This window comes from Diplotaxodon limnothrissa, linkage group LG15, assembly GCF_057381915.1.
Source record: "Diplotaxodon limnothrissa isolate DT_005_m linkage group LG15, D_limnothrissa_male_GT1.1, whole genome shotgun sequence".
Classification (NCBI taxonomy): domain Eukaryota; kingdom Metazoa; phylum Chordata; class Actinopteri; order Cichliformes; family Cichlidae; genus Diplotaxodon; species Diplotaxodon limnothrissa.
The window spans coordinates 35,602,706-35,615,872 of NC_140610.1; the positions used below are offsets into that span (position 1 = coordinate 35,602,706).

Genomic DNA, 13,167 nt, shown 5'->3' on the forward strand with positions numbered 1-13,167 from the left:
TCATTTAATTCACAATGAGAGTCGGCACTCTGTCAATCGTTATATTCGCTTATTTTATGCCGGTATTATTTAATTAACTGATTTGTATGAAGTGTCAGAGCGAATTACACTGCTCGCTCCAGTTGTCTGTTTATAAGCCTCCGTGGTGTACAGATCTGATTATTACAGCTAAATGAAAGGGGAAATATCTAAGATGTTTTCATAATGAAAAAATAAAGTTTTAAAAATGTAAACACTTTGACTTCAAATCACATTTTATTCTCAAAGAGACAGCAAATTAGGAAGTGACGTATTTCAGCGTCAGCCTCTTCCGCTCTCTTTTCGTTGAGGCTCAGCTAGCGGCCGGGTGGGTAGAACGTTTTGTTCAGCAATATTTAACGTTTTTAAGATTATAATAAATGTTTGAAGTTGAGTAAAACAATATCGCTTTCATCCTTTAATGACAGCATGTATGTTTGATGTAGTCTTACATTAGTTTCAACGAATAAAATTGACATAATTGTGATTAAATTCCGCGCTGACGATAAGCATGTGGCAAGGCCTGCAACGAGCCTCTTCTGCTAGCGCTTGCTAATGTAATGCTAACCTACCAAAAGCGCCGACAGTCGGCAAAATGATGAAAAGACTTTATTTATTAGGATAAAAGTTCCGAAATCTTTTATGATCTAGCTTTTTTATTCATCTCGCAGGCGATTCGGTTTTTACTGTGATCAGTCAGCGAGCTAAGTAGCTACACGGCTAAAAGTAAAGCTAACGTCATTTTTCTGTGAACAGCCTGCAAACATGCAGATCTTCGTGAAGACGTTGACGGGGAAGACCATCACCCTTGAGGTGGAGCCCAGTGACACTATTGAAAATGTCAAGGCAAAGATCCAGGACAAGGAAGGTGAGCTAACTCGTCTAAAGTGACGTTTGTGACTTCTTGAAAAATATTTGGCTGCTCAAGATGTAATTGGTCTACACCTTAAAAAGGGACAATTCGAGTGTGCCAGACTCTACATTTTAATACATGAAACTGCGAATTGGTAGATATTTAGTGTCCAGAACTCTAGTGGCTGTGGTTTTGAATTAGAAACGTGGGTTCTTTGCCTTTAAGACTGTTATGGTTTAGGGTACAAGTTGAAATAGGTTTGCACTCAAAATCACACATTAGACCACAAAGGTGACATAGATGGACTTGTTTGGAGCAACCTGTGAAGTGATTTAGCTTTAGATTCTGTTGTAGTTAATGTTCATGTTAAAGTGCAGATTGGTTGACTAGTGTTGTGTTTACAGGAATTCCCCCTGATCAGCAGCGTCTGATCTTTGCTGGCAAACAGCTGGAGGATGGCCGCACACTGTCCGACTACAACATCCAAAAAGGTAACGGCTGTGTTGTTTCTGAAATTGGCAGTAGCACACAGTAGACAAGCTGCCTATTATATAAGCGTTATGAGAAAGTACTCATTAAATTTGCTTTATATCACAAATGCACTTTGCTGCAGTTGCCAGTAGTTTGTATATAACACCATTTTGGATATGTAGCTATGGTATGGTGTCATTATTTCTGTGTTAAATGATTTTTGATTGACTTTTAAATAACCAAGGTGTGCATCAGTTTTCCTGGTAGAGTAGGCTTTCTGTTTAAATATAAATTTGACATTAACATGATGTATTTACTGTTCACCAGAGTCTACTCTCCATCTGGTTCTGCGTCTGCGTGGTGGCATCATTGAGCCCTCACTCAGGCAACTGGCCCAGAAATACAACTGCGACAAGATGATCTGCCGCAAGTAAGTCCAGTCCTAAGTATGAAAATTTGATTATCCTCAGGCCTGCTCTTATTTCTGTTGATATACATTTTAAATATATAATTCAGTGTTGGTAGAGGACCTTATAAACTACATTTGGAGGTCTTTGTATATATTTGAATTGAGAAATAATCAGGTAGATAGAATTACTTTGGTTTGGTTGCACAGTGCTTTAGTGTCACCTGAAATGGCAGTTGGGAACAGCTGACCTTAGTTTTTGGCTGAAGTGGGTTTTCTCAGGATCTTTTTCATTTCTAAACCCTGAATGTTTTTAAATTGGTACGCTGACCTTTTTGTTTTGCAGGTGCTATGCCCGTCTGCACCCCCGTGCTGTCAACTGCCGCAAGAAGAAGTGCGGACACACCAACAACCTTCGTCCCAAGAAGAAGCTGAAGTAAACATTTACAACTAAATTGGCACTTTGTGCTATTTTGTGTTAAAATAAATGTAGAAAAAAAACTGCTGCTTGTCTGATTTGTGTTATTTAATGAACATGTAAAGGTGTGTGTTTGTTAAATTCACTTGAAAAGTGACCATAAGGCTGTGCTGGCTAAATTAACAGCCAGGAAAAAGTAACCAGATTAACTGCAGTAAGGTGAAGCTGGTGTAATTGACTATTGGGATTTAACAAGAGCTTCCAATTAAGTCCTGGGATACTCATGAAACCTGCTTCTTGGATCTGGTTTAGGATTAAACTTAAGATCTGTTCCAAAACTAGATGATGATAATTTTGTGTAGTTTACAACAAAAGGTGTCAATTGACATCAATGTTGGGCAACAAAATACGCAGCTGGTGTAGTGATTTAGAAGTTAGTGTGCAGGTTTTATCTGGCTGATGATTAAATACAAGCTTTCTCACTGATTACTGTTCTAACCCAAGCAACATGAAGGGAATAGTGAACTTGAACTATTTCATAAATAAAAAAAGTGGAAATGTGAGGATTAACACCAGGTTTTTGGGGGGTTTTCATCACACAAGAACCACAGCAGTGACTTTGCATGACAGTTTTAATGTTTAAAACATTTATATACAAATCCCATACAAGCACCTGCTCTCCTCAGATTCAGTTTTCGTACCTTGTACTTCACAACACTTCAATGAGACTAACCTGAACTAAACTATTCTGAGGTATTTAGTCATACTGAAAGGTTAAATGTGTCAGAAAGCAATGAATGATGGGTAAAAGCTGACATGAGATGAAGATCAGTGTCACTCATAAATTGGCTGTTTGTCGATTCCAGTTGTGGCTTCTGTTGGACATCTTTGGTACTGCGATCTCTCAGAGCGGGCAACAGACGGTTTTTTAAAAAGTCCTTATTCCACCGTATTTTCTGAGGGATCCACACTCAAGTTCAAAAATATATCCTTCAAACATCTGGTGATCTGCATTTCACAAAATGTATCGTGAGACTTTACAATAAGGGGTATCAAAGTGTATTATTAACTCTTCAGGACAGGCATATTTGAACAGAACCATAAAGTGCAGTAGTAAAACGTGGTTTATCATTGCAGCCACAGATGATGATGATAATAAAACACCAAATCTCTAAAAGGAGACAGAAGTGCAATTTAACTCAACAGGTCCTGAAATATGAGTTGGATTACTCCTTTCATGTTATGTAGCTACACAATAATACTGCACATTAGTCTGTTTTAAGACCACTGATTATATTTTGTATCATAATCATGTGTTGTGAAATGCTTAATTATCCTTATTCTAAAAGGAAAAAGTATTTAATCTCGCAGCACACAAGAACTATGCCTGTGTTAACACAGTATCATTGTGCAGCACTCAAACAGGAATAAGGCCGTTTGAAGTGTTTCTGATGTCATTCATGTGGAGCTTATTGAGAGGAGCTGCTAGCCTGTTTTCTTCATGCTTACTAAAGGCTGGTAGCAAATTCGCATAATCTGGTGGAGCGATGACAAAAAATGCGTGTATCAACTATTAACAGGCAATTAAGCTAGAATTTTTTTTATTGCTAATTTGTTAATTGTTGCATGTAGCAGCTGATGTTAGAAACCCCCAGACCTTTTGTAACTTGTCAAAGTGATGAAATATCAATCTTTATACCAAGTGTTAATGTGATAATAGCAATATAATGCAGAAATGTGTCATTATTAACATATTTAGTACATTCAGAATTAGAACTGCTGCAGCAATTCTTTTGATTATCTGCACTAAAACTTAAGAGAATCCTAAATCAGTATATCATACACACTGGCAGCTGAACATGCTATAACACTAACAAGGAAAGTAAGAGGGGGTAATAACGGGATGCTATTACATTATATTGTAGTTTATTACATTAACACATTTCACAATTTGACATGTTACGATTCTGGCAGTCACTGCATCACCAGCTGCAAAGACCTGCACCTTATTTGTACCTAGACTATTACTGTCATACGAAGGAATCAATAACTCATTACAGGGCAAGAAGCAAAGATCGATAGATATTGTGCATCAGAAATTCTCAAACAGCACTGACAGACAAGTCAATTAAGTACCAATTTACTAAAACTTATGCAGTTGTGCTTTTAACTGGAGCGGTCCGAGGTTACACGCACACATCCTCGCATGTTTCACCATTTATGTGAGGACACTCGTGCTTAGCAAAGCCTTAAGGGACATTTCACCTCAAAATAAGATACATCAATAGTTTTATTTATCCATCTAAATCTATTTGACCTCAGCTGTAGACATATCTACTTTCTCATCTTACTATAATACACAGATTTTATTATCATATGCAAAATTTGTTTCCTCCAGCTCCTCCTACACGACCAGTACTTGAGCAACTAAAGTTGGCACACAGGTACATCCTAGGAAGGTTCTTATCCATATCACATGACAGCCACCTAGTAATGGGTTAAAACAACCTGTTTTTGTTTGTTTTTAGCATTTAACACCTTATAAAAGCATCAAATCTTATTATTTCATAACAATAGCATCTGATTTATATCCAAAAAGTTTCAGTTGTTTATGATATAGTATAGATTGCCTGGCAATCAACTAGCGACAGGCTTTTAAACTGACCTGATTTTAGACTTTACACACCTGTAACACAGCAAACAATCCTACAGCACAGGCATGTGCTAGTTAATATAATGGAACTAAAAGGCAGATTTACCTTGTGAGCAGATTGATGTAAGATTTATATTCTTTCTACTTAACCAAGCCTATCAGCTGTATCACTGGATCTACCTGTAATGAGAAGTTTCTACTCATAACAGTGTGACAGCATGTAAACGTTAACAGCAGCCTCCTCAGCTCTGTTGTAAACTTGACTAGCTGCAATCTTCGTTTGGTTGGTGAGTGCAGTTGGGCAGAAAGAAACTAACTCCTACACAAACCTGCTCACACCAAAGTACCAGGGTCAAACGTTCTGCTATTTCTTTGATTTCAAATGCATTGTTTGTGTTTGTGGTCATTATGTTCAAGAGAATGCATAGATGCTTCTAATCGTCACCCTCACCAGAGCAAAAACATGTACATTTTGGGGGTAACTGTCCCTTTAAAGTACCCTTTAAAGTTGTTGGGGTCGTTCCAAATGTCCTCACATCAATGGTTTTGAACCAGTATTAGTAAACACACACACACAGCTTCACATTTCTTGGCAGGTATGGGGCTTCTGCAGAGCTCATGCAGGGCTCTTGTAGTGATCTACTCTGCAGCTCCACCGAGCCTCTCTCTAGGGTTATTACTATTATGGTAACTGATAGTGTTAAGCAACAAGGAAAAAGTACATTAAGCAGAATTGTTATATAACTTTGTGAACACGGACAAATGTAAACAAAATAAAACTTGGCACACACGTTGTGAAGTGCAATCTCAGTGTCCGGGTGGGAAAACGGCACGTGTACAGACCAGAGCTGCTGATATTACTCTCCATAACAAACTCAGTTCCTGCAGCTTGAATTTTGCAACATTTGTGGCCGTTTTCTCCATCCTAACTGCGAGTAACTCATCGATGAACATAAATAATAGAGTAAGTGGTGAGAAAGAGCAGTCCTTATAAAACATGAACAAAAACAGTTGTACGCTGGCGATGGAGGAGACAGAATGGGAGCAGGTTGTTGCATCTCTGAGTTTGTAGATGTTCGGGCTGGTGTCAGACCAGTCTAGGCTGATGATGGTGAACTGGAGCAGAGTTTATTCAGGGCCTTTGCTTCCAGAAGCTCTTACACAGCTCACACTTTTACCGGGTGCATCTCCACAGTATCAGCAGAGGATCGTCACTTTTTAAAAGCAGACATGACAAATACGTACATTTAAGAACTGAAAAAAGCGAAAACGCTTCTGCCAAAACTGCACTGAAATAAGCATTTATGGAAAGCCACTTTGTTTCTATGACCCAAATATGGAGGTTTATGAAAAGTTGTTTATGTTTAATGTAGCTATAAAATATAAAAGCAGATTATATTTGATTTCACAGCTCTCCCAAGGTTGATGAAACCCTTGCTCTTACAGCGCTGCAGTTTCATGGTTCGAGGGTTTCAGACTTCCTACTTTCCCTGTCAGGTAAAAATCTTCCTTCAATATCGGCCTTTGCAAAATTCTACGGTAATCAACTCAGGGTGTTATGTACCATTAGGATGAAATGCTTCACCTCTCTTCTTTACTACTGAAAATCACAAGGTCAGACTTTGACAAAATCCACTTTCGGACATGCACTTCTTTCCATTTACCGCACGGCATTTGAATGCATCGGTTTACATCCAAATGAACACTGCAGTAACTTTTCTATGTTGCGACTGCAATCCTACTAGGGTGGACCGAGTAACATTTACAGATCACTTTAGCATAGCAGAGGGAAAAAGAGGACAGGGCTCGCCAAGACGCGAGGTAATCTGAGGAATGCAATGTGGAGGGCGATGCAGGAGGCTCAGTACAAGATCTCTTTTTACTCAGTAATGTTTCAGCATTGGCAGAGTGTGTTTAAGTCACTAAAACTCTCCAATGCTCCATGTATTGCAAAGATTGCATCACTTTGTGGGTGCGTCTGAGGGAAGCTATAATGTAAATCTGACTCATGTCTGAATGAGGAGATAAAAAAGTCTGAAAAGTGCTCATTTTTATGGCACCAGCAACAGGACTTTTATATGAATGGTGTGAATGGCAAACAGCACAGGTGGTTTGCTCTGCACATAGCACCTTTAAGAGGTTTCCAATGCTGGACTGATGGTGAAAAACAAAGAAAGTTCAACTATAGTGTGTTTGCCTCCATGTTGCTCTGATCCCGTCTCTGCTGTTAGATCAGTTAAACTGGAGGGAACGAGACTGTGGAGATGCACCCCAGCTCCTGCTGTGGCTACTTGCTGACCAGTTTTGCCAGACTCTCTCTCAGGTTGTTCAGGTCACCGATTTTGATGTCCAGAACGTCAATGATCCGTCGTACCTCAACCTCCGCGTGCGCCTGCTCCTCCCGGTTGGAGGCCAGGGTTTTTTCTGAGCTTTGAACGCGATCCTCCAGCTCCACATTTCGTCTCTCCAGATCCTGCAGAAGCACGGTTATTAATTCAGGTTTTCATTTTTCTCTTTTCATTTAACCCAGTAATTGCTACCAAAAGTGCATCTTTGCCCACATTCTTATCCACAAAATGCCATAAATGTTAGTTTCTCCAGAATATGTTGACAAGATCGACAAGTTATGTTTTGGGAAAAACCAGATCACAATTAACCGAGTAGAAAAAGTACAGGCCTTTATGCCTTTATATTGTGTTTCTATACATTTAAACTTCAGAAAATATGCTGTAAAACAGATGTATTCCAGGGAGATACTGCGGCTGCCGACTGCTATAAAATTTGCTAAAAAACTCCTCTCGGAGCAATTCAGTTTAAACTGTTTATAATCCAAATTCAAATCTGCAGTTTCCTGTTTTATGGGGTAATTCTGTATGCGAAAAAGCAGAGATGAGTACTTTATGGAATAAATCCAAGGACAGCAAAGGTCAAATATGAATACAGATAATTCACAACTGACACCCCCGGTAAGAATGATAGAGGACCTAATAAAAGCTATGCAATATGCATCAAGTCTCATCTCAAGCATTAAGAAGGAAATTCAATCCAATTTGTTTTCTCCTTGAAGCCCTCAGTTCACCTTTGTAGATTCTTTGCCACACTTACTCTTGTCTGAACTGTACGGTCTCTTTTATAGCTGTCCCTGATTATTCATATGCCCTGGTTTGGGTAACAGCAAAAAGGACATTTATATGTAACAGATCATGAAAACTGCCAACTAAAAATAAACCCTTTTTAGGACTAGAGTGCTTTAGGTCAGTGTCATGCACTAACCTCTAAAGGTTATGCATAAGTATTTTAACAGTTTGTTAAAGAAAAAAAATCCCTTTTATGTCTGGTTGTTGTGGAAAATCACAACTGGTCAGCTAGCGGCGCCAATAATTTTCCATTTTGAAGACTTTGACACACATCAGTCAGCCTGGTGAGCATTTTCATTGCTTATCAGGTTGACGGATGTCACACTTGCAATCTAATATAGGGATCCATTATATTAATTATACACTAATCTGCTGATGACTTTCTAGAACGAGCGGTTACTTATTAGCCAACATGCCATCAGAAAACTGACAAATATAAAAGCATATTCTACCAACCTAAAAAGTGACATCATCAAATGTAATCTTTTGTACAGCAAAGAGTAAACAAGTCCTAAAATGTTCATTTTACTACAGCGTGAGGAAGAAAATCAGCAACTTCAGAACTGATAGTCGTTGAGCTATAAAAATGTGTGACATTTTCCACAAATGTGTTATTTGTGCAGCACGACAAAGTTGTCCAATTTGATGAGTCAGTCACAAAACTGCAGCTTACCTTGAGTCTCTGCATGGCCTCCTCCCTCTCCCTTTCTAGCTCGCCAACATCTGTTTTCTTGCTCTGTAGATTGTGAATTTCCTGAAAACACAGTAACTCCAAATAATTACAACACCATCTTTCCGATTCATGTACCTCAATGTCCCGAGGACAAGCAGCGTTCCTCATTAATTTTATAAAGGGGGTCAGTGATAAGATTTGGGACGCCTTCATCTTCTTGGGAAGGAGGGAGGGAAACATGCCACTGTGACCTTGCATGAATCCGGCTGCCAAAAGTGGACTGTGTTTAAACGACGGGACAGATGTGGTTATGTTAATGAAGCTGGCAGAGAGCAGCGGGCTGCTTTCAAAGGAGCATTTTGCTTTTATTTATCCTGAGGAAACGTTTCTTGGCTCAGCGTGTCCTGCGTGCATTAGCGGACATTGACTTTACCCACAGAAACATGCACCGTTTGACAAGATGATGTGTGTTTTAGAAAAGTTACAGATGCCATCAGAAATCTGTCATTCAGTACGGAGGAGGCGGTTCGGAACATCTACATCTCGGTCGTGTTCCGTAAGACTGTGACATTTTATCAAAGCACTCTTCAGCGTGATCAAAGCGACAGACACGACAGAGCCTCAAAGCTGAATCCAGATCTTAGCAGACAACAAATGAAAAAAGCCAGTGAACACATTCTTCTGTCGTTGTCTGCACGAACTCTGCAGCATTTTATCAAGTAGTTACCTTTTACACAAGTACAAGAAAATATTTCATTTAACGCGTTCAAGATGATTTAGAGAACAGATATTCAAAATGACACTTACTCTTTCAGAGTTTTTATGGCGTAATTGAATATCAGAAGAAGATTCAGGCTCACACATCCAAAAGACTGCTGGCAGTACATAATGTAAGTACAAATGCAAATAGATTTGGACAGTGTGCATTGCTGAGAGGAAATTTGGTGTCTTGCCTGGTCTTTGGCTCGCAGCAGGGCTTCCAACTCCTCCAGTGACCGGCTCAGCTCCTCTTTACCAGGCTGTCCAGCAGAAGGACGCCCCAGCTGGGCTTCAAGCTCGGCCACCTGGAACACACACAAACACACAATGAATAACATTAAAAACAACATTATAAGATAAGAAAAGCAAGACTACCATCTAAATCCACCTTCTAAAGGCTTCCATCCAAGGTGAGTTTTGAGAGATATCACAAATCTTAAAAAGACGGGGGCCTTTTAAATGTTGGAAGAGAAATCCAGAAATAGGAAGCGGCGACTGTCACTCCATGTTTAGCTTCACTAATCGAAAGAGAAGCATGGACGGGAACATGGGATCACAGATTCAGGCTTTTAATGTAACTCAGGCAGAACTAGTGCGATGCGAAATATTATACTGTAAACAGTAATCGAGCATGTATCAAACTGTGCAAAAAGAAGTCTCATTTGTAACCAGCATAGTTTTGAATCTGACTGATGAAAATCGACAGCAAACCAGAAGTATGGAAGCCAGGCAATTTCAATCTCATTTCCTGAGACGGTCTGATTTAGTTTTAGCTAAATCTAATTTAGTCTTGAAGCTAATCAGTCCAGTTTTCATGTTATTATGTTTTCACATAATCTTTCTCGTACACAGATATGACAAACAAGAATCAGCCTTACAAAAAGACCAAAGAATCCAAAGTATAATCCTAACGTGTGATATAATTTTCACAATGCACAGAATTAATTCATGCTATTAATGGAAACCAACATGACCACGGTCTATGCACAAACACTTTTTTGTCCATCTATGTGCAGACAAACAGCAAGTGAAGTGATTTTCACAGCTAATAAAAGTCCATTTAGTGAAGAATTATCATGCACCACACTGCTGTGCAATTTACAAATGAATCAAGGACATTTTCTTTATTCATTGCCTCTCTCCTGACTCTGCTCCCCACCACACACACGCACACGCACACGCACACACACACTTAAAATGCTTCTGTGGAAAAAAGCTTTGCTGCCAATGGCCACAGCACTGAAGCCTCTCGCCTTGGAGACTTTTTTTTTAGCTGTTCGAGGGGGTTTGACCTTTTGAAAGATATTTTCCCAATCTGACCCACTTCCATGTGTTTAGCATATTAATGAAAAAGTCAAAGACCGTCAAGATTTGACAGACGGTTTGACGAAACAAGGACAAACTGTGCAGCATTTGAAGTCTGAACACGATGAGATTCAGCCGTCTTTTAGGCCTTTGTAGTTTAACAGACAGACCGAGGCACAAACAGTGACAGGGCTAGAGGTCACGATAACATATTTAATTTTGCTCCCCATTTGATTAAAGGAATAGCATTTGATAACGAGACACTTGAGCAATAACGAAAGGTTACCGTTTTACTCGAGATCACTTGACCATTTTAATCACTTTGCATTGTATTAAATTAAACGAGTGCGTGCCAATGGGGACTAAAACATGTGACTAGACTGCAGCTTCTATTTGATAATTCCTTAAAATGAAATGCATCACACAAAATTCTTCCAGTGAAACAATCAGCTCAGTAATTTTATTTAACATTTTGTGCAACCATGCAAGAAAATCTCTGGTTCCAGTTGTTTAAAATGTGATTATTTACTCTTTACTGTTCTATGACAATAAATGTATCTGGGGTTTGACTGTTGATGGGAAATAAGAAGTGGGAAGATGTCCCCCACGTAGTTGAGATTTTTTGATAAATTATGGCTTCAGTGTGAAAGTTCCTAAATAATACCAGTTTGTGCTTTAGAGTCCCATTTACGATGCATAATAGAGCAGAGCTCAAACAAATCTGAGAAAAAGAAATAGCCGTGGGATTCAAGCAAGCCCTTGATCTTCTACTTTCGGTTTATTTTAATGCCGGTGCTGCAGAAATGGACGACTTTTCATTTTCTCTCCTTTAAGCGTGTCCTCTGCATTTTAACAGGTAATTTCAAAGTGGCATTTTAAAGATGCCAAGGTACGCTACTCCAGCCAAGCCGAGCTTAACAAAAACCAATGCAGGCTGGGGATGGGGGATGGGGGCTTTGGTTTAACCTGGTCTGTGAGTGACAGCCATTGTCCCCAGAGGCAGTAGCTCCATCTCTCTGAACTCCACACAAATAGTGTAGCATGAGAAAAAGCCTGTAAGAACTGTGGTATCTGTAATATTCCCACTAAAGTTGAACTGTTTTAAATAACCGAGACGCATCTGCTTACAACAGCAATAGAGCGCTGACATAAACTTGTCAGTGTAGTTAATTTGATTAATTGTTAAATATTTATATGGTATGTGCCAATGAAACTCAAACTAGATTGGCAGAAGAACAAAATACACTAAAATGGAAAAATATACTATAAAAAAGAACCATTCAAATATCCTTAAATGCATACAAATTGCTGTCAGCCTCTCTGTGGTGGACAAACACAAACATGGCTGAAGCTGCTCAGAGTGGGACGAGGGAGGAGAAAGCCAGCCATCCTCTCTCCTTCTACTCCTGCAGTGATTTATCTTCTTCCACTAACTGGGGCACAGAGGGGGGAGGAGGTGGGCAGTATAGGGTGTCCTACCCTCACCCCCCTCCAGGAAAAAAAAGGAAAAAAACAAACAAAACCCTGCCACCCTGTTACCAAACCCTGGAGGCCTGCTCTACTTCCAGCCAAATGGTTGACTTTGCTACAGTGTGTGTGTGTGTGTGTGTGTGTGTGTGTGTGTGTGTGTGTGTGTGTGTGTGTGTGTGTGTGTGTTTGTGTTTTTTGGGGGGAGGTGTGTAACTTTCACCTGCACTCAGAAATAGATGAATTGAAGATAATAAAAAAAACGCAATCTGAAAAGAGGCAGTACTGTAAAGGTTATAGAGCAGACTGGGTTGCAGCAGCAGCATTTAATTCTGTTGCAATAAAGTTGTGTCGTTAAGCTCGACCAAGGGCAGAATTTCCTCTCCCTAAATTAAATATGAAATGTCTGCATTCTGGCCCTGCGACTATCACGGGAGCCCGTCAACAGAAAATATCCCAGGGAGGGGGGGCTGGATGAAAAATGCATCTGCAGTTTGGAGCAGGCCTTGTAGGGATTTTAATGTGATACTGACACATTTGTATAAATGAGTAAAACAAAGTTTTATAGAAGAAACTCGATAGATGCATTTGTGCTAGTTTAGGTTAACATCATACCCATAAATATAATTTCTAAACAGTTATCAACAACAACAACAATGCACAATGGGCTGCATATTCAGTTTACAAGTCCCCCATAGTGCTTACTGTAAATCACACAGTGTAGCATACAGCGCAGGAGCATAAAACAGGACACTTACTGTGTTTAAGTTTTTTGGACATTGGCTTTTCAGTCCAGCCTAAAAAAACAAGTCCGCTGTGGTCTTATTGGAAGGTGAAGAAGCTGTTCTTAAGGAAGGAAAATTGGGAGAAATGCTAAGATGTGCCAAAATACACAAGAAATGAACTGAAAAAAATCAGTGGCAACAGGAGTGACGAATCCAAATGTGAGAGCTTTGGTTCAAATCATCATTAATATGTACAGAAGAGGTCAGGGGAGAGCTACAAAG

The 13,167-nt window shown here is 39.5% G+C and overlaps 2 protein-coding genes across 3 annotated transcripts in view; one reads left to right on the forward strand and one right to left on the reverse strand.

The window, feature by feature from the left end:
• Positions 1-313: 313 nt before the first annotated feature.
• uba52 (ubiquitin A-52 residue ribosomal protein fusion product 1) lies at positions 314-2,239 on the forward strand. 2 transcript variants are annotated; one of them, XM_085373325.1, is made up of 5 exons: positions 314-346; positions 775-886; positions 1,276-1,362; positions 1,670-1,772; positions 2,095-2,238. In XM_085373325.1, exons 2-5 carry the CDS (start codon positions 784-786, stop codon positions 2,186-2,188), a joined length of 387 nt encoding a protein of 128 aa, XP_085229451.1. In that variant the 5' UTR covers positions 314-346; positions 775-783; the 3' UTR covers positions 2,189-2,238. The 2 variants fall into 2 exon arrangements, with proteins under 2 accessions (XP_085229451.1, XP_085229452.1); XM_085373326.1 differs by lacking the exon at positions 314-346 and having other exon boundaries at positions 777-886; positions 2,095-2,239.
• Positions 2,240-2,792: 553 nt separating this feature from the next.
• homer3b (homer scaffold protein 3b) overlaps positions 2,793-13,167 on the reverse strand; it is a 50,965-nt gene continuing 40,590 nt past the window's right edge. The window contains exons 9-11 of the mRNA XM_085373327.1: positions 9,583-9,693; positions 8,630-8,710; positions 2,793-7,292 (exon numbers count right to left, since the gene is read on the reverse strand). Of these exons, the coding sequence (XP_085229453.1) occupies positions 7,107-7,292; positions 8,630-8,710; positions 9,583-9,693 (378 nt within the window). The 3' untranslated portion in view covers positions 2,793-7,106. The remainder of the gene's footprint in view (positions 7,293-8,629; positions 8,711-9,582; positions 9,694-13,167) is intronic.

Coding starts and splice junctions, on each gene's coding strand:
- uba52 (XM_085373325.1), top strand. CDS start 784: ATGCAGATCTTCGTGAAGACGTTGACGGGGAAGACCATCACCCTTGAG. Junction 887..1,275: donor AAAGATCCAGGACAAGGAAG/GTGAGCTAACTC, acceptor TTGTGTTTACAG/GAATTCCCCCTGATCAGCAG. Junction 1,363..1,669: donor CGACTACAACATCCAAAAAG/GTAACGGCTGTG, acceptor ACTGTTCACCAG/AGTCTACTCTCCATCTGGTT.